At 39.9% G+C, this 22,114-nt stretch overlaps 1 protein-coding gene across 1 annotated transcript in view; it reads left to right on the top strand.

Moving 5' to 3' along the window:
• LOC125448293 (band 4.1-like protein 4B) overlaps positions 1-22,114 on the top strand; it is a 289,715-nt gene that overhangs the window by 119,658 nt on the left and 147,943 nt on the right. Inside the window, exons 5-7 of the mRNA XM_059655475.1 lie at positions 6,879-6,923; positions 7,256-7,308; positions 18,166-18,286. Coding sequence (XP_059511458.1) covers positions 6,879-6,923; positions 7,256-7,308; positions 18,166-18,286 — 219 coding nt within the window. The remainder of the gene's footprint in view (positions 1-6,878; positions 6,924-7,255; positions 7,309-18,165; positions 18,287-22,114) is intronic.

Genomic DNA, 22,114 nt, shown 5'->3' with positions numbered 1-22,114 from the left:
TCAATATCCAGTTACAATTTGATTTGCTCCACTTTCACATCCTTGGGCTGCAGCATGTGTTGTATTAAACTTCCATTTTGAGTTTTCTGTTTTGGTAATTATAAATGATGGAGTAACCGTCAGAAATTAAAATGCTGTCAGGTTTGGTATTCATCAGATACATTCTGCTCAGCTACAATACTGGCAAGATGTAAAATACACCTCTGCCTCATCTCAGCTACCACAAGCTGAGCACCACTATCAATGCCAGTCTGTCAGTTGTATCTTCTGCACCATCTGCCCATGATTTGTGAATTAGACTGGCAATAGATAGTTATATTATGGGTACAAGATTCCACTGTGCCATGCTATACATTGGAGTGTGGGCAGAATTAGCTGGGATGGGCTGAGAAAGGACTGAGCAGAAAATTTCAGTTGAAGAAAATGGCAAATATTTAAGAAAATACTTCATGACTCAGGGCAAAGACATATCCCAGCGAGGAAGACAGATTCTAGAAAGGAGATAAACTGATCAGTATTATCCAGCAAAGTTAACGATTACATAAAATTTAAGGAGAAAATTCATAATGTGGCAAAGATTTAATGGTAAACCAGAAATGGGAAACTTTTAAAAGCCAATAAAAGAGGACCAAGAACATAATAGATTGAGAAAATAAACTGAGTGCAGACTACAAATCATAAAAATGGTCGGTAAGAGCTTCTTTTAACAAAGAAAAAGGTGCAGAAGCCAAAGCAAACATAAGCCCCTTAAAGAATGAGGCTGGGGAAATTATAATGGGGTTCCAGAGAATGACGGAGAAGCTGAATAAATACTATGTCACATTCTTTGTGGTGGAGGGCATTAATAACATCGTAAAGCATTTCCAAAAGGCATTTGATAAAATACTGCTCCGAAGGTAACTTAATAAGATGAGCCCAGATGATGTAGTCAGACTCTTCCATACGGCTCCAAAACTTTGACTACGTATGGATGCCACTTCAAAGCATTTAAGTACCATTAATACTGTTTGAGACAGATTCTCCACATCAGCTGGAAGGACAGATGTACTAACATCAGTATCCTTGAAGGAGCCAGTAGCAGCAGCATTGACGCTATGGTCATCTGAAACCACTCAAGAAGGCAAACTAGGATGTTGAGGATGCTCATGTTCTGATTGCCAAAGCAAATCCTCTTCCTCTCAAAGGAAGACACTTGAACAAGAAGACAAAGGAAGTGTTTCAAAACTTCATTGAAAACTTCCCTTAAGAAATGCAATATGGATGTCAATGCATGGGATACCCTCATACAGAAGATACCAACTTGCAGAAAACTCCTGTATGAAAGAACACAATTATTCAAGAATACCCATCAGCAAAGGGTAATATGGAAAAGGAATCTGCAAAAGGATTGCCAGCAATGTCAAGGCCAAGGACTAATTCCACTTCCTGGAAATCCCTCTCAAACATGTGGTCAGGGTTATAGCTCTAATATCAGACTCATCAGCCAGACAAAGACCAACCAGAACCCACGAACAGTGACACAAATGTCCTATGTGGACAACGGTATTTGTTAGTGAGTGATCACAAACGATGACTTTGTCAATCTGCTCTGGCATCTTATGTGCCTCATCTAAATTACCCCGTATTCTTCTCATCTTAAGCGAGTAAAGGCCTAAATTGCTCAATCTTTCCTCAACAGACAAACCTTTCACCCCTGGAATTAATCTAGTAAGTCTTCTCTGAACTACCACGAATGAAATTGCATCCATCCTTAAAGGGATCAAAATTGTACGCAGTACTCCAGATGTGGTCTCACCCAGTGCCTTGTGCAATTGCAATAATACTTCCCTACATTTATTCTCCATTCCTTTAATAATAAATGCTAAAATTCATTTTTCTGTTCTTATTACTGCTGAACCTGCATACTAGCTTTCTGTGATTTGTGCATGAGTACTCCCAGATCCTTCTGTACTGAGGCATTTTGTTTCCTTCCATTTAGCTAATTTACTTGTTTCATTCTTCTGGCCAAAATAGACAAACTCACACTTTTATCCGTGCCAAACTCCATCTGCCAAATTTTGGGCCATTCACATAACTATCTATATCCCTTTTATAAATGTCTTATTTCTTCAATGCAATTTACTTTACCACCTATTTTATTTACATTTGCAAATTTGGCTTTTGTACACTTCTACCCCTGAGTCAAAGTCTTCAGTGTAGGTTCTAAATTGTTCAGGCCTGAGGACAAAACTCTGTTGCATCTCAGTTGTTATAGTTTGCCAAGCAGAAAATGACCTTTTTCCCTGACTCTGGCTAACCAACAGAAAGCAATCTTCTCTCCAAGCTAATTTATTACCCCAGCCCCACGTGAGCTTAACTTGTGTATTAACCTCTTGCACAACACCTCAACAAACACCTTATGGAAGTTCTGATAGACTACATCTGCCCCAGTTATCCACTTGTTACATCTTTGAAGAACTCTAGCAGATTAGTCCAATATGATTTAGCTTTCATGAAACCATGCTGACTCTGATGGATTGCATTTTGATTTTCCAAATGTCCTGTGCTACTTCCTTAATGAATTCCAACAATTTCCAAAGACAACCATTAAACTAACTGGGCTATAGTTTAATAAAAGCAGGAATTGTTGATTCTGGAGACCAGAAAGAAAAATGAAGTGCTGAAGAAACCCAGCAGGCAGCATAGGTGAAGAGATGAAGATTTAATGTTTTGAGTCCAGTGATCCTTCATCAGAACTGAAAGCAGCCAGGAATGGTGGTATTTGTATAGTTTATGCCTCCTTTTTTTTGAATGAGGGCATTATATTACTATTTTACAAATTTGCTGGAGCCTTTCCAGAATCCAGGGGATTCTGAAATGTTATGATCAATGCATCCAGTATCTCTGCTGTCACTTGCTTTAAGACCTAGGATGTAGACTATCAAATCCTGGGATTTTTTAGCCTTCAATCTCAATAATTTGTTCAGTTCTTCTCTAATGATGGCAGTTGTTTTAAGTTCTTCCTTTTCAATAACCTCTCCGCTACCTGAAAAATCTTTGCATCCCCCTCTTCACAACTCACCCTCCCATCCAGCTTTATGTCAGCCACAACTTGGAGATATTATGTTTAGTTCCTTGAACTAAATCATAAATACATAGGAATATATATCTAGTGAATAACTGGGGTCCAAGTACTGATTTCTGTGGTATCCCACTGGTCTGTGGTTGCCACTCAGAGAAAGACCTGTTTATTCCTACCCTTTTCTTCCTGTCTACCAACTATTTATTTATCCATGTCAGTACACTACCTCAGTCCCATATGCTTTAATTCTACACACACATCTCTTATTTGGGGCATTATCGAAAGCCCAAGTATACCATATCCACTGGCAACTTCCTTATCAACTCCACTAGCTTCATCCTTAAAAAAACATCCAGGAGATTTGTCAAGCCTGATTCCCCATCTGTAAGTCTATGCTGACTTGGTCCAATCTTGTCATTGTTTTCTGGGTGCCCTGCTATTTAATCTTTTATGACAGACTCTAGCATTTACCTACTACCGATGTTATGCTAACTGGCCTGTATGTCCCTGTTTTCGATCCATCTCCAACTTATAAAATAGAGAGGTTACATTAGCTACTCTCCAAACTGTAGGCACTATTCCAGAGACTTTAAAATCTTGAAAGATGACTACTAGTGCATTCATTATTTCAGGGATCATTTCCTTAAGTAAACGGTGATGTAGATTATTGGGCCCTGAGGATTTATCAGCCTAAATTCCTTAAGTTTCTCTAACGCTATTTTCCTACTAACACTGATTTCCTTCTGCTCCTTATTACATGCTGTGGTCCCCAACATTTTTGGGATGTTTGTGTCCTCTTTTGTGAAGACAGAACCAAAGTATGTATTTAATTCGTTTGTCATCTCTTTGTTGCCCATAAAACGTAGCCGGTTTCTGACTGTAAGACATTAGTCTTAACTAATGTATTTTTCTTCACTTACTTTTAGAAGAAAAATAGGAGAGTCTTGCCAAAACTACGCAAGGCACTACGTAGACCACACCTGCAGTACTGTGAACAGTTCTGGTCAACTTACCTGAGGAAAGATTGGTATTGGAGACAGCCCAGAGAATATTTCCTAGTTTGATCTCTGGTATAAGGGCATACTCTGGCGAGGAGAGGATGAGTAGGTTGAGTTTGTACTGTTCGTATATGAGAGTGAAAGGATTTCTTTTTGAAATATATCAGATTCTTAGGGGGTTTGACAGGGTAGATTTGGAGAGGTTGTTTCTCCCTGGCAGGGTGCCTAGGACCTGAGGGCATAATCTTAGAATTAGGGGTTGTCCATTCAAGACGCATGAGGAGGAATCACTTCTCTCAAAAGGCTGTGAATCTGCAGAGGGCTGTTGCAGCACAGTTGTTAATTCTATTCAAGGCTGAAATGACAGATTTTTAATCAATAAGAGAGTCAAACATTATGATGATGAGATCAGAGAGTGAAGTGGAGGGTTACCAGATCAGCCATGATCACTGTGAATGACAGAATGGACGGAATGATCTAGTTCTATTCTCTTGGTGTCATTGAAAAGATATGTCTTGATCAGGACTAATTATGTAAGGGAAATCAGTGGTGTAATTGAAACACTTAAATGAATTCAGATCCCACCATAATAAATGGTGGAATCTAAATTAATCTAATAATTCTGGATTTGAAAGATGATTTCTGTAACGATGACTAAGAAATTATTGATTGTCATTACAACCCATCCAGTTCACTCATCTTCTTTAGGGACTGAAATTTGCCATTCTTACTTGCTCTGCCCAACATGTGACAACAGACCCACAGTAACGTGTATAATTCTGAACTACCCTTTGATGTGTTCTCACAAATCACTTAGCTTGTGGTAGTTGGACAACAAAGGCTCAACTTTGAAGTGGTGCATACATTCCATGAGCGAGTAAATAAAAATAAAGTACCAAGTTTCAGGTAAACCCATTTGATGCACCTGCATGAAAACCAAAATGACTGCAGGTGCTGGAAATTGGGAATAAAAACAAATTGCTGGGTAAGTTCAGCAGGTCGGACAGCATCTGTGGAGAGAAATCAGAGTTGACGTTTTGGCTCTGAGGAAAGGTCACTTGCTCTCTAAATATGCTGCCAGACCTGCTGAACTTTTCCAGCAGTTTCAGTTTCTGGTCTACCTGCATGTCTTTTTTTAAGTTAGTCCTATTTCTGTCTTTTTTTTCTAATGGAACTTTAGTTGCTTAAAATCCTTGTTCTCCAATGTTCAGCCAACACCAATTTGACATTTTCTCATTAAGATTTTATCACTCATTTTCTTCACCAAATGCTGTCTAAGCATCAATAAATTCAACCTCAATCTCAACTCACCAATTGCTGTCTCATCTTAATTCATGACATTCTTATCGTAATGGATGCAAAGATTACCCCAAACAAAATCAGCACATTTTTAGGTCTGAAATTTGCAAACAGGGCCACAGTAACTTCCCTCACCTTGCAAGCTTATTACAGGAATTGAGTAAATCAAAATTATCCTGCAAAACGATGGCCATCTTGACCACAAGGTTGTTTTCTGTGTGGTATGCCAGTTCACAAATGATCTAAATGCCACTTATTTTGAATCTGAAAAGTGCCTAGTCTATCTCAGTAGCCTGAAAAAGTGAAGTATCCTTTCTTTTTAAAAAAAAAAGTCATCAGGTCAAGAAAGCTGGCTCACGCTGCTGCTGTGCACTGGAAAATCGAGTAGTAGTTTCTATTACAAGCATGTTGCTGTTGGTCAAAAAAAGACATTACCACACAATTGAGAACATTGTGTGTGGATTGAAGTGTCCATTGAGGACAGATAAGTAGGCTGTACGATTCAGTGATTGACTCAAACAGTACACTCCTTTTGGCTGTTTGTAATAGACAGAGTACACAAGCCTACTCAAAGAATCTGCACTTGCCAAGGCATAAACGGAACTATTGTTATTTTGCAATTGGGTAGCATTTGATGAGCAATGGAGTGTGCAACTTGTTATACTAATGAGCAATTTAAAATAATGAGGGGTCATAACTTGGTTTATTCATTTACCTGGATTCTATCCTCTGCAAGCTAAAGAAATATGTTCAAACCTTCCTCTTTTGAATTACCTCTGAGCGTGAGGAGCCAGTAGTTCCATGTAACACTCTGCACGGCATCACTTCAACTGATCAGAATCTATTTGCCAGCTAGTCAGCACCTCTTTACTCGTGTAGCACAAATATTTGTAATGTATGGAAATTTGGTACTTTTGCATGTGCCCTGGTGAGTGCAAGATGAAAAGTTTTGGTAATGACTTTGTCTTTTTTCTCAGCTTAATTTCTGTACTACCAAACAAATAACCTATTAACGATCGTTGTTTGGGTTTTAAACCAAAATGAGCCTTAAGTTGGTTTGAAGCCTCCAGCTTCACCTTTCCACTCAGGCTATAAATTGCTTGAGCTTTATTGTTGCAAGGCACATCATCATTTGAAACCCCTTGGCTAAATTCTGCCTTGTAATTACTCCCACGTATCTATTATATTCTAACACACTGGTTGGTATAATATCCCGTAATGGTATAAATTACTAGAAATGCACAGCAGGTCAGTCAGTAAAGTCTGTTTTTTGTTTCATAGAATTTTCTGTTTATATTTCATAATTCTATCACTTGTTTTATATCTAAATGAATACGATCTCCGGTTGAACCTCTATATATTTGATACAATGTATTTAATTTTCAGGTTTAACCCACATATTATCTAACTTGTGTTGTGATTCCTTGATAAGAGAGTGCAAGTTTATCTTAGACCAGTAATATTATTAAAGATCGTACAAAAATGAATTACATTTTTTAATCTTTTCTTCCTTTCTGCAGATATCTCTTTGTGTTGCAACTTAGACAAGATATTCTTTGTGGCAAGTAAGTTGATGTCAGGCAACTTAGTCTGCAGAAAATATGGATCCTCCAAAAATCTGTCATGATGCGATTATTTGATTCTGTACATTTTGGATTGAGATAGCCGTTTTGACATACCTGATGAAAGATCTGAATGCATGTAATTCCACTGAACTGAATCGATTAATATAATAATATGCCTGCTGATTTTTTTTATTGCTGTGGAAGTACATTGATTAGAGAAAATATTCAATATAGTTTAGCCTTGGAACAAGTGAACAACCCATATGTAATTCATCTGCATAATGAATTCCTAATTGCACTCTAGCTTACTATGTAGTAATTTTATTTTGCAGATTGAAATGTCCTTATGATATTGGTGTAGAGTTGGCTGCTTATTGCCTTCAAGGTAAATGAAGAATCTTTTCTCAGATTTTAAGTTCAACTCTTTGTGCTGTTAATTTTCTGAAGTTCTGTGTCAGTTTTGCTTTAATCCTTTTTTTTGTTCATTTGCCAGACATTCTTTAGCAGTTTAAATAAAATTCTTTTGGAATAATGAAACTGCTGCTGATTCACAGTATAAAGGTGCAAGAGAAATTGTGAAAAACCATGGTTAAAAGTCACCTAATCTTTTGGCATTTGCAGTCTATAATGTCCAGCTCATATCTGAGGTCTTTAATACAAATTGATCCCATTATATATTGGGCATAAAATTAAAAGAGCAATTGTTTAGAACTAGGCATTGAACTGTTTAGTCTTCATTCCAACATATGTTGCAGTTTCTTACACCACTAATCTTCCACCATTAATTGCTGTGATTGGTAGACATCCAGCAGCAATCTCTCTACAGCCAATTTGGCTTGTGCCACATGACACAGACTCTATTAAAATTGTTTCATTTCTACGTTGATAAATCAGTTCAGTTGGTTAGGTTATTGTGAATCTGAAGATTCTTTTATATTCTTAATTTTAATTCCTCTGTCGTAATATCTGATGGATTTGTGTTTGGGGTAGGCCACTGCCATTTAATTCTCTTTTTGCCTTTTTAGATATTTTATTATTGATCTGTTATGAAATGTTCTTACGCACCCCTGGAGCTGGTGGGACTTGAATTTCATGCCTTAGAGATAGCGATACTACCACTCTGCCACAAGAACTCTAAAGTTATAACCAACCTATTTGGATAAGTTATGACACACTTCCAGGCTAGGTGGAACTTGAGCCCAGACCTGTAGACATGTGCTGAAAATGAAACTGTAGCCTCAGAAATCTGAAAAAGAGCCCTGATGTTAAAAAAATTAGTTATTCTGATCCATGCAATATTCTGATGATGATGTACTTTAATGAGAAATGGAAGAAACAGGACTACAACACAGTAGCCACGTGCGAATGTTGAAGTGAATGTTTCTAGTATCAACAAGGCATGAATTTATTTTCCTTAACGTTATTTTCAGACGTTAGCTAAGTATTCTTTTTCAGGCCATTGCAACAATGGCACTTCTGCCTGTACCCAGTTGGGTAAAGGGCACTGCTTTTCTTCCCATGGCCTTTCCCCAGCTTTGTGGTTTTCTCATGAAGCAGCATCAGAGAACAGTGGAAAATCTGCTTTGCACCATGCTCATTTTAGAGTGTGCATTTCTGCCATACACTACTAATTACCTGCAGAAAATGGTCTGTGTGTTAGATCCAGCAGAAATATTCTGTAACCCAGGCCACCCAACTGCCTATCAGCATTCTGTTGTCAAATCAGACAGGTGTTAAGTGGGATTTTGTTTTAGTCAGTTTGTCATTTCTTTGTTAATTATTGTTTAAATGAAAAGCTGATCAGTTCTGAATGTCAAGAATAATATGAATTTTACATTGCTGGACGATGATTGTTTTGCTGCAGTGATACTGTTAACCGATCTAAAATTTACTTCCTTTCTGTCTTGCAATTGTGTTTAAATATCAATGTTTGACATGGGCATTTTGCCAACCATTTTTCTTATTTACCAGCTGTATGGACACAAGTGATCAGTGTGGGTAGGTGTTTTCAATTTAAATCTCTTCACAAACCTTCTGACTGCATCAAAAATATACTGTCTTTAGTGATGTTTTCTGAATGAGGTACTCTTACTTTTAAAAAAAAGAAATTGGCCAACTGCTAGTTTAATTCACTACCACAGGAAACTCTGCTGTAGACGTTGAGATTCTGTTGTTACAACTGATCAGTCTGCATGGACAATAGTGAGAGATGTTAACAATGTCTGTTTTGCTGCTACCTGAAAGGAATATGCAAAAGTACAATAGGTATAACTGTGCTTTCAGTTTGCACTAACAGAAAGCAAGGCTCATTTTAATACTACTTCTTGAAACTCGTCAGCCCAATTTTAGGTGATATCCAAGTTCTATTGGTCTACAGGCCACTTTTATTATTAGACGAATGATGATCCTTTGTGGCTGGCTTGCCTTTAATCACTGGAGGGTTTTCCACTTATCTCTGAGACCTTCAAGAACTCGATACCACACTCAGTCAAGTACTGCCTAGCATCAAGGGCAATTACTTCAACCCTACACGTCAGATGTTGTCCAGGCTCGTCATTATTGTCGTGCCCAAACATGCAGCTACTTTAGAATGCTTCATGAAAACAATCAAATTGGCTATGCACTGGTATTTTTATAAGTAGGAGCCTTAAGAAGATACAAGGTAAGATTATGTACTGTCACTTCTGGCTGAAGATGCATGTAACTGCTTCAGCCTTTCCTCTTGTATTAACATGCTGGACTTCATGTGATTGAGAAGGGGGATTATTGTGAAGCTTTATTCTTCTTACATTTTTCTCAATTTCTGTAAATGACACTCTCTCAAATTCTGTTCAGTAATGCTCTCTTGAAGCGTCCTGAGCTATTTTACTGCACGCAAGGTGCTTTTATAAATGAAGCTTGTTGAATAGGGGATGTGCTCGGCTTTAAGATTGAAGATTGTGAAAGTGTATGTTGCTGATGACATGTGGAAATAATGAATGCTCAGCTTTTGCTCTTTAGTACAGATAGCTTGGATTGTCAAGATGTTGACTCATCTCCAAAGAAAGACAGCCCATGTAAAGTCTGATAACTAAACTTGAAAGAAAATTGCCCAAACAGCAATAACCAAAAACTGAAATGTGGCCTTCAGCTAACTTAAATCACTCAGATGATTTGACAGCATTTGAGCCTGTGGAGTTGAAATGAAAAAGCATTTCCCATGGTGCTGAGCTGTCTGATTTGAAAAAGAAATACTGCCATGCCAACTGGTTCTCTTTTGCTGCTGTTAACATTCATGTAAATCTTTCGATGACCAGTGTGATGTGGCACTGTATCTAGGAGGAATTATTTTTGGTTTGAAATAAGTTCAAAAACTGTAGTCCATCTATACTGTTTCACTTATTCATTCATGAGCTGTGGATGTTGCTGTTTAGGCCAGTGTAATTGGCCTGTAGAGGTGGTGCTGAGCTGCAGCAATCCATGTGGTGTAAATGCACCCACTGTGCTCCTGGGAATCCTAGGATTTTGTCCCAGCACCAGTGGAGCACTGATAATATGCTTCCAAATCAAGCATGGAGGGGAACTTGCAGATAGTAGTATTCCTTTGATTTTACAACCCTTTTTGTTTAAAATGGTAGAAATTGTGGGTTTGAAAGATGCTATTGAAGAAACCTTGGTGAGTTACAGAGTTACCAGGGTGTAGAGCTGGATGAACACAGCAGGCCAGGCAGCGTCAGAGGAGCAGGAAGACTCACATTTCATGCCTAGACCCTCCTTCAGAAAAGGGAGAGGTGACGGAAATTCGGAAATAAAAATAGGGACAGAGGGGGAGGCGGATAGAAGATGAATAGAGGACAAGATAGGTGGAGAGGAGATAGACCGGTCAAAGAGGCAGGGATGGAGCCAGTAAAAGTGAGAGTAGGTAGGGTGATAGGGAGGAGACGCGTCAGGCCAGGGAGGACGGACAGGTCAAGGGGGCGGGATGAGGTTAGTATGTAAGAGATGGGCTTGGGGCTTTCGGTGGGAGGAGGGGATAGGTGAGAGGAAGAACAGGTTAGAGAGGCGGGGACGAGCTGGGCTGGTTTTGGTTTGCAGTAGAGGGAGGGGAGATTTTGAAGCTTGTGAAATCCTCATTTGCACCATTGGGGTACAGGGTTCCCAAGTGGAATATGAGTTGCTGTTCCTGCAACCTTTGGGTAGCCTCATTGTGGCACTGCAGGAGGCCCGGGATGGGCATGTCATCTGCGGAATGGGAGGAGGCGTTGAAATGGTTTGCGACTGCGAGGTGCAGTTGTTGAGTGCGAACCGAGCATAGGTGTTCTGCAAAGTGGTCCCCAAGCCTCCGCTTCGTTTCCCCAATGTAGAGGAGGCCACAACGAGAATAGCGGATGCAGTATACCACATTAGCAGATTGCAGGTGAACATCTGCTTGATGTAGAAAGTCTTGGGGCCTGGGATGGGGATGAGAGGGTTGATGTAGGGGCACAAAACAACTGCACTTCCCAGTCGCGAACCATTTCAACTCTTCCTCCCATTCCGCAGACGCCATGACCATCCTAGGCCTCCTGCAGTGCCACAACAATGCTGCCTGAAGGTTGCAGGAACAGCAACTCATATTTCACCTTGATACCATTGGGCTGCAGGGTTCCCATGTGGACTTCACAAGCTTCAAAATCTCCCCTCCCCCTACCACATCCCAAAACCAGCCCAGGTCATCCCTGCCTCCCTAACCTGTCCTTCCTCCTACCTATCCCCACCCCCATCTCCTACCTGCTAACCTCATCCCGGCCCCTTGACCTGTCTGTCCTACCTGGACTGACGTGTCTCCTCTCTACCTTCCCACCTATACTCACCTTTACTGGTTCCATCCCTGCCTCTTTGACCGGCCTGTCTTTTCTCTACCTACCTTCTCCTCTATCCATCTTCCATCCGCCTCACCCTCTCTTCCTATTTATTTCAGAACCCCGTTCCCCTCCCCCATTTCTGAAGAAGGGTCTAGGCCCGAAACGTCAGCCTTCCTGCTCCTCTGATGCTGCTTGGCCTGCAGTGTTCATCCAGCTCTACACCTTGTTATCTCAGATTCTCCAGCATCTGCAATTCCTACTATCTCTGAGTTATGGAGTTATAGAGTTATACATCATGGGTACAGGCCCTTTGGCACAACACAACTAAGCTAAACAAACCTGAAGCTATAATAATCCCATTTACCAGCACTTGGTCCATAGCCTACTGTGCCCTTGTATTTTAAATGCTTGTCCAGATAAGACTTAAAAGTTGAAAGAGTAATGCCTCCAATACCCTCTCAGGCAGCACGTTCCATATTTCTACCACCGTTTGGGTGAAGTAGGTTTTCCTCCAATGCTCTAAACCACTTACTCCTCACCTTAAACTTATGTCATCTTGTCTTAGACACATCAGCCGTAGAGAAAAGATTCTCATCGTGTTGTTGCAATGCATCTCTATGGAGTGCACGCTACTGCCAGTAGGCATTGGTGCTGGAGGGGGTGAATGTTGGAAGTGTTAGCAGAGGTGCAAATTCTTTTGTTATGTGGTTTTATGCCCACATCCTTGAGTTTGGTTTAAAGATACTCTGGTTGAGAAGGAAAAGTCAAGAATTGTCTGAAATCATGGACTTCTTTTTACTTCTATTTATTTCACATTAAAACTTAATATTACTTTCTGGGTAGATAGTTTAGAAACTGTTGAATTTGTGTTAAACATCCTAATTTTGTTTTCCAACCTAGTTTTTTTTTAATGGGTGCTAAATCTGGATTTATCCCCTTGGCTGGTGGTGGTTGAGAACTAGTCAGTATATTTTGCTAAGACTTGTTTCTAAAATTACTAATTTCAAAGGCTTTTGTTCAGATGTACAGTACTTTCTGCTTATTTCTTTGTAAGAATTTCTTTTTTTCAGAGAGCTCTTTCTTCAGAGTAGCTGTTCAGCTGTGTGCCAACTTGTCTTAAAACTGGATCAATAGTTTTTTTTTGAAGAAATTTTGTTAAGTTCTTTCCAAATATTTTAAGGTTAGTTTCTTGATCTTCAGCATTGCCATGATTTTCGAAGCAGTGATGGCATCTGCCATCATGTCCCTTCTCTGTCTATTTCAGTTCAAGATAGACAGAGACAGCAGAAGACAAAGTCAAAATCTGTCTTCAGATTTTGTTTACTTTATAACACTGTTTATTACACATCAAGACTAAATGTGACATTATATGGTGTTTAGAAATGTGCTGGTGTTTAGAGATGTGCTAGTGTCTGATCCGACTGAATCACTACAGAAAGATTATTACATAAACTGCACAGCTTCAAAGTTGGCTGGTCTACTCCACCTGCTTCTCTGCATATGTTTTTGATGATCCAAATGGTTTAAGTTAATGCTCCTGCGTAGCTCTCCCAAGTGTTTCTCCCCTTCCTTAAATTTGTCCACACTGTGTACTATTTGTGCCCACTGAGGAGCAGTGCTGTGACAGCATCAAAAGACTGCTCAAAAGTCCCAGGCCTTTGCATAACACTGATCGTGAGGGTAGCTTTGAAGTGGATGAAGCTGAGTGTTCTTGATGTTGTGTCATCAAGCCAAGTGGGGAATTTTCCATCACAAAGCTGACTTATTCCATTATCAATGGTCGACTGGCTTTTCAGAGTCAGAAGGTGAGTTTCTTGCTGTAGAACCCTTGCCTCTCATAGCCACAATACTTCTATCACGGAATCATAGAATCCCTTACAGTGCGGAAAGAAGCAATTCAGCCCATCAGTTTCCTGCCAATCCTCTGAGCAGTAACTGCACACAGATAGTCACCCACAGCTGGATGTGAACCAGGTCCATGGTCCTATGAGGCAGTAGTGCTAACCACTGAGCCAGTGTGCCACACATATGTATGTATATGGCTGATGCGGTTCTGTTCCTTGTCATTGATAACGTCCAAGAAGTTGCTCGTAGGAGATTCAGCATTTTAATGTGATTGAATTATGAGGGTGATGTGGGATTCTGTCTTGTTAGAAATAGACATTGCCTGACACTTGTTAGTTGCTACTTATCAGTCTAAGCCTTGATGTTCTCCAAAACTTGCTGTACAGGGACAAGGATTGGTTCAGTAGTTGAGGGGTTTCAAATAGTGCTAAATGTAGTACAATCATTGGTGAACATTTGAACTTCTGACCCTGTGATGGAATGGAAAGTCATTGATGAATCGTATAAATACACTTGAGCCTAGGACAAAAACCTGAGGAACTTCTGCTGAGATATTCAGTTGCTGAGATGATCCAGCTCCCTTTGTGATGGGTATTATTCTAACCAGTGGAGACTTTTATCTCTTATCTCAATGGACTCCTGTTTTATTAGGGCTTCTTGAAAACACCACAATCAATTACTGCTTGATGTCAATGGAAGCCACTCTCACATCCCCACTTGAGTCCAACTCTTCTGTCCAAGAAATTAATTGGCTTTTTTCAGCCTTAAGCTATTTCTAATCACAGACGGAATGTGAGCTCCTCCCTTTATAGAGGTTTAATGCTTTCTGCTCAAACATGCACAATCATAAGCTCTTCAATTACCAGAGATTTCAGTGACATAGTTACTGGCAAGCAGAAGGACTTTGACATTGACAATGGATCTCCATTCCCTGGACCAGTCGCCCACACCACCTTCCCATGTAAGGTGTAATAGCTGCCTCATTGCTTCCTCACTGTCCAAGGCTCCAGATGAAGAAACAATTTACCTGAACTTCACTCAATCTAGTCTGCTATACTCACTGCTTATAATGTGGTCTCCTCTACACTGGGGAGATGAAACATAGGATGGGTGACCACTTTACTGAACACCTCCGTTTTGTCCATAAAAATGACCCCAAGCTTCCAGTTGTCTGCCTCTTCAACACACCACTGTGTTCCCTGGCCAAAATTTCTGTCTTGGAACTGTTGCAGTGCTCCAACAAAGCTCAGCGTAAGCTGGAAGAGCAGTATCTCACTTTTTGCTTGATGATTGTGCGGCCTCTAGGACACAACATTGAGTTCAATTATATTGGGGCCTGAACACCACCTTCCTTGCCATTTACCCATCCCTACACTCAGGCCTCTTCATACATGAGCTGCTTTAGCACAGCCAAACAGTTCTTACCCGCTTATCAGCTTTTCTCCTTCCCTGGCATGCCATTATTCGTCCCTTTGTTTCCCTAACCGCTGCTTTCTGTCTCCATCTGTCTCTTTGGTCAATCTACACTCATTGTGAGTTCCTTTACACAATCCTACCCCAACTCCCTGTCTTTAGTAGACAAGTGTCATATAATGTACTTTCAAAAAAATTGCAGCAATCCTTTCCACAATCCTTGAGTTTTAAAATCGTCCTTCTCCCATTTCAACCCACGATCAAAAATGCAGAAAATTAAAAAGATATGGTCTTTACATAAGTTCCACTTGGTAGCTTCATTGCTGACACTTTTAATTAAGATTAGGCTAATGGGATGATAATTAGCTAGGGCAGATCAGTCCTGCTTTTGTGGGCAGGGCATACCTGGGCAATTTTCCACATTGCTAGGTAATTGGAAGTTTTTGAATTGTACTGGAACTGCTCGTCTTGAGATGGACCTAGTGCTGGAATGCAATGCTGAAATATTTTTGGTACCAACCCTTATGGTATTTAGTCCCATTTCTTTTTGATTTAGTATGGAGTGAAGGGCATTGATTTGACTGAAGGCTGACATTGGTGATGCTGGGGATCTTTGGAGGAGGCCAAGTTATATCTTTCAGCACTGCTGCTTGGAAAGGGTCACCACTGTTTCTGCCTTCTCTTTGACACTCATGTATGTGCTGGATTTTTCTGTCAGTTGCTGCCATTGGCCCATAGTGCTTCACAAATGCCAGTCTTGAGATTCTAGATCTACTCAGAATTAATCCCATTAATCCCCCAGGATGTTGATAATGGCGTCTTCAGTGATATTAACACCACTGAATGTCAAGGGGTGGAGGTTAGATTGTCTTTTGTTGGAGATGGCCATTGCCTGGCATTTGTGTGGCACGAATGTTACTTGTCACTTTTTACCCCAAGCCTGGATATTGTCCAGATCTTGTTGCATTTGAACATGGACTGCTTCAGTGCCTAAAGGAGTCTCAAATGGTGCTGATGTACCATTGTTGGCAAAAATCCCACTTGGAACCTTGTGATGGAAGCAAGGTCATTAATGAAGCAACTGAAGATGGTTGGGCCTAGGACACTACCCTGAGAAACACCTGAAGAGATGTCCTGGAGCTGAGATGACTGACCTCCAACAACCACAACTATCTTCCGATGTACAGGCATGGATGGTGGTAGGTGATAATGAGCAGAGGGTTGATACCAGGCAAAGTTCCTAGTATCTAACTAGACAGTGGAAAAATACCAGCAAACCCAATTCTGTCATACTTAGAAAATAGTCAATGCTAACATCTGGAGGTTTGTACCAAAATTGGAAGAACAGTCCCACAGATTAATTACGGGATAATGTAACATAGTTATTGCCTGTGAGATTTAATTTGTTGACCATGTCTGAGGCACCACCATCACCACCCCTTGGTATTCTCTGGCCAAGCAACAGGGCACGCCCAGCAGAGGTGGAGCCCAGTGGTATACAACTGGGGAAAGGTTGCCTTTGAATCCTCCACTATGACTCTGAATAGTTTTGTAGTAGCAAGTCGTATATAGGCAAGGAAATCTGCTCTCACCATTAGCAGCCATCCATTATACCTTCTCTTTGAAGTATCGATTCTCCTTGTTGAACAGTAACTGGAAGAAGCACTGATAATGGCAAAGGCACAGAATGAATTCTGGATTGGAGCTTCTGTGTCCATTACCAGGGTAACTCAATAGCACTACCACTGAATATTTGGGCAGATCTGAATCAGTGCAATGGTAATGCTACCCATAGGCTCATGAGGCCACAGTATTTGCAAGGAAAAGACAATTATTGCTGTCATGTTGTAACATGAGGAAATTGGGATGTACCAAAATACCTCATTAGGAGCATATCAGGAAACAAAGAAATATGGTGGCTACTCCCCCAAGGCCTGATCTGAAAATGAAGCCAGTTAAAAGAACTAATGAGCTAATGTAGGTCTGGAGGCAGAGAAGTCTGTGTATAGTCTTAGGAAATAAGAGGTGGCACAAAAAGTGTCAACAATTTTTCATTTTGAAGTTCTGACTGGTTCCAAGGCTGAAAACATGAAACTTAAAAAATAATACATAATTGCAAAACAGTCATGATCTTTTCAGTCTAAACTTATTCTGCTTGCATGTCATAAGAGGCTGCAATACAAAAGCAAAAGTGAACATCTGGGAAGCTAAGAAGTAATATATATTTTAAAAATATGCTTGCTCGTGGGATCTGGGTTACACTAGCTAGGCAAATATTTATGACTGATTCCTAAATAACCTTGAGAGGATGGTGATGAGCTGCTGCCTTGAACTGCTGATTTTGATCTAGCAATAGTGGACGTATGATGATATAGTTCCACGTCTGGGTGGCATGTGTGTTGATTTTGAACTTGATGGTATTCCAATGCAAATGCTGCTCATGTCCTAGATATTAGAGGCTACGGGTTGGAAGGTGCTGTTGGTGAGTTGTTGTAGTGCATCTTGTAAATGGTGTATCTTGCCAATGAGCAGTGGGTGAAGGGAGAGAATGTTGAAGATGATGAGAGGGGTGCTAACTAAGTGGGCTGTTTTGTCTTGGATTGTGTCAAACTTCTAAAATATTATTTGAGCTGCATTTGTCCAGGGAAGTGTGAACTATTCCCTCACACTCCTGACTTGTGTGTTATACTTGGTGGGTGGGCTTTGGGGTGGCAGTAATTGAGTTATTTGCCGGTAACTTCCTACCCTTTTGATCTCCTCTTGTGTAGCTGTTCCAGTTCAGTTTCTGATCAATGGTAACTCCCAGAATGATAATAGGTGATTCAGTGATTGTAATCTAGTACAGATAGACAGACGAACAAATTCTTTTCTTCTGTTGGTGATAGTCATTGCTTCGTATTGGTGCAGTTACAAATTTTACTTACCATTTACATTCCAAGCCTGAACTGCTGAACTGTAATCTTTCGAGTGATACAAAGCTATATTTTACCGCTTAGAAAATTGATGCTTAATGACTGTGATTTAGTTTTGTGATCAGAGAGATCTGTTTGATAAAATCATGTCCTAAACTTTGATCCATCAGTTTTCTGTAATGAAAATCATTTACCTTTTATTCATGTTTCCACTGATATTGAATGCTCAATACTTTGTTTTATCTGTAGCGGAGCTTGGGGACTGTGAACCTCTGGAACATTCTCCAGAACTGGTGTCAGAATTCCGGTTTAATCCGAATCAAACTGAGGATATGGAGATAGATATTTTTGCACGGTGGAAGGATTGCAGGTAAGTCCTGAAATAACAAAATCGAACTTTTAGGGAGACATTATTTGAGGTCCTGAAATATCTATTTTCCTGTAGTTTCATGATAGAATAGAGAAAACAGTACTTACAGCAAATGAGCCAGTGTGACTACAACAGTTGCATAATTTTTAATGCCACATCCTTGCGATTTTTGTCATGTGCTTTATGTGAGTGTTTAACAAGTCTTCTGAAAATTCAGATATGCAACATTCACCACATTCCCTATACTTGTGCACACGACTCCTCAAAGAAAATAAACATGACTTGCTCTTTACAAATCTATGCTAATTGTCTAATCCATACAATGACATGCATTTATCTAGCACTTTTCCTGATCGCAGGATTTCCCAAATTTCATTACCATAATGAAATATTTTTCAAGTTGTAATGACACAAGCACATCAAATTATGTAAAGCAATGTCCACACGTAGAAATAGATAAATGTTTTAGTGATGCTGGTTGATGAGATAAACATTAGCCAGAGCACCCTGGAGAACTCTCATCAAAATAATGCAATGAGATCTTTGCATTGAACTAGCAGACAAGGTAGCTACTTGGTTAACATTTTCCTTGCAAGATTCACTTTTGACAGAGCAACACTTTTTAGAACTGAACTAGAGTGGCTGTTGTAATAATTATGCATTGAAATGGTTATCAATATTCATGGTCTTTAATTTCTTGGTTTACCAATTTCCCCTTTGTCGAACTTTCACATGTCATTTCCTTGCCAGAAATCCCATTTCAAAAGACTTAAATATTTGACCTGTGGTTATTGACAATTTGGTTTGTTACCTATCTACTTCACTATGCATAAGATCAATAGACAGTGGTTCATTGACTAGATGATAATTGGATGTTGTGTCCAGATTTGAAATTATATTGACATTTCATCTCTGGCTGAAATGCTGGAGCTCCTTCCCTAATGTCATTGTGGGCCAACCTACAGCACATGGCCTGCAAGCATGTGCAATAAATGCTGTCCTAGCCAGTAGTGCTTGCATCCTGTGAATGAATTTTAAAGTCATAATATTCAGAGAGCAAACAGACTCCAGGAAAATTTGACCTAATGCAGAGAATCACAGGATGACTTGAACTATGGAGCAATTATGAGAAAACTAAGTGACTTTGAATAAATGTATACAGGACATAAGATAATAATTTGTTTAGAAGTGCATGAAGCTAAACTTTGTGAAATACTTTGGAGATATACGAGGTAACACAGATGAATCTCCAAAGTATTCAGTTGTTCCAGAGGTGTGTAACAGAGAGAAGATCATAACTAGAGTGTTCATGTTGAAAACAATGCTGATGATTACAGATTTAGGCTAGAATTTTCATCATACATAATGCAAAAGCAGTAATTTCCATAACTTTAAAAAGTGCCAATGTGAGGTTGCTAGTAGTTTGTACTGTAAAGGAGAGGATTAATATTCCTTTCAACAAAATAAAAATGAATAAATCTCTAAAATGATGAATGTTGGATTGGGAAGACGTAGAACAGGGATAATTCATACTCTCTAACTTTTGGTAAATTTGGAGAATTACCATCCAGTATCAGGCTTATACTCATAGATATTTACAGCACAAAGAAGGCCATTCAGCCCATTGCTTCCATGCCAATCAACAAAGATCTGAGTACACTAATCCTATTTTCCAATTTTCAGCCCAATATGGTAATGCAAGTGAACGTCCAACTACTGCTTAAATGTTATAAAAACCAAAAGAACTGTGAATACTTTAAAACAGGAACAAAAGCAGAAATTGCTAGAAATGCTCATCAGGTCTGGCAGCATCTGCAGAAAAAAAATCAGAGTTAATGTTTCGGTCCAGACCTGAAGCGTTAACTCTGATTTTTTTCTTCACAGGTGCTGCCAGACCAGCTGAGCTTAAATATTATGAGAGTTTTGATTTTACTATCCTTTCAGGCTATGAGTCCCAGATTCCCATCACGCTTTAGATGAAAAAAATTGTTTTCAACACTCTTCTTGGCCTTCTACCTCTTTCTTGAATCCTTGAGTTCTTGACTAATGGGAAGAGTACCTTTCCATCTGCCCTTTCTATGCTGCTCATAATCTTAAAACACCTCCATCAGGTCCCCTCTCAATCTTTGCTACTTCAAGATAAACAACTCCAGTCTATCCAGTCTTTCCTTATAATTCAAAACCTCCAACCCATGCAGTGTCCTGATAAATTTCCCCTGCATCCCCTTCTAGTATAATTACATCCTTCCTATGATGCGGGGACCAGAATTGCAGTCCTTTAGTTGTGGCCTAATCACTGTTTTATACAATTTCAGTATAACTCATTGCTGTCAACCCCATAAGAAATAGGAACAGGAGTAGGCTGTTCAGCCCCCTCGAGCCTGCTCCTACATTCAAAAGGATCATGATTGGTCTGATATTCCTCATCTCACTTTCTTGCCTTTTCCCGTTAACCCTTGATTCCCCGACTGATCAAGAATCTATTTATCTTGGCCTTAATTATATACCACAAGTAAATCCACAGCTGTCTGACAAGGAGTTCAAAAGACAGTCAACCCTCCGAGAGAAGCAATTACTGCTCGTCTCAGTGTTAAATTGGCAACCGTCTGTTCTGAGACTGTGCCCGCTTATCTGAGCTCTCCTATGTGCGGAAACATCCTCTCGATATTTACCCTTTAACTCCTTAAAGAATCCCACATGTTTGAATGTGAGGCCCCTTCTAATTCCTCTAAATTCCAATGAGTAGAGTCTCAACTTGTTAGCTTTTGCTGAAAAGTCAATTCCCCCCTTATTGGGGATGGTCCTAGCGAACCTTCGCTGAACTTCCACTGATGTAGTAATATCTTCTTTAGATAAAGGGGCCAAAGCTGCTCTCAGTACCCCAGACATGGCCTCATCAGCACCTTGCACATTTGCAGTAAGACTTTCCTATTCCAACCCACTGGAAATAAGGGCCAATGTTGAACATTCCTGATTACCTGTTGCACCTGTTTAGTAGCTTTCTGTTTTGTGCACAACCTCAGGTTCCTTTTGTGTTGTAGCTTTCTGCAGTTTTTCTTTCATCTATATAACATTCAGTTCTTTTGTTCTCCTTTCCAAATAAACGATGTCACATTCTCCCCAAAATAATTACAGATATAGTAGGAACTGCCAATGCTGGAGAATCTGAGATAACATGGTGTGAAGCTGGATGAACACAGCAGGCCAAACAGAATCAGAGCAGCAGGAAAGCTTGACATTTTGGGTCGGGACCAATTTCTGAACAAGGGTCCTGACCCGAAATGTCAAGCTTTCCTGCTCCTCTGATGCTGCTTGGCCTGCTGTGTTCATCCAGCTCTACACCTTGTTATCTCTCAAAATAATGTTGATTGCTCTGTCTCTTAACTTGCATTTCCACTTATTTCTGGTATCTGCAAATTTGGTTAAAGCATATCTCTTTTCTCCAAGTCATTAATATACTTTATAAACTGTTGGGGTCCCAGCACTGATCCCTCTGGGACCTCATTGGTCTCAGGTCACCAACCTGAAAGATAACCTTTTATCCCTACTCACTGTTCCCTGTCTTAAACAAATCTCTATCCATGCCAATATGTTACTTCTGGGACCATGGGCTCTTATGACTGACCCTTTTGTGAGGCATTTTTATCAAATACCTTCTGGAAGTTCAGATACAACACATTAGGTTCCCGTCCAACCAATTTGGTTGAGACTTCCTCAAAAACCCCAAATAAGTTAATCAGACACGATTTCCCTTTTATGAAGCTGTGCTGACTCTGCTTGATTTAGATTATGATCTTCCAGATGGGCTGCTTTTACTACTTATATTCT

This window comes from Stegostoma tigrinum, chromosome 2 (assembly GCF_030684315.1).
Source record: "Stegostoma tigrinum isolate sSteTig4 chromosome 2, sSteTig4.hap1, whole genome shotgun sequence".
In the NCBI taxonomy this organism is placed as follows: Eukaryota; Metazoa; Chordata; class Chondrichthyes; order Orectolobiformes; family Stegostomatidae; genus Stegostoma; species Stegostoma tigrinum.
The sequence above is the reverse complement of the archived record's forward strand: the minus strand, read 5'-3'. Positions and strand labels throughout refer to the sequence as shown.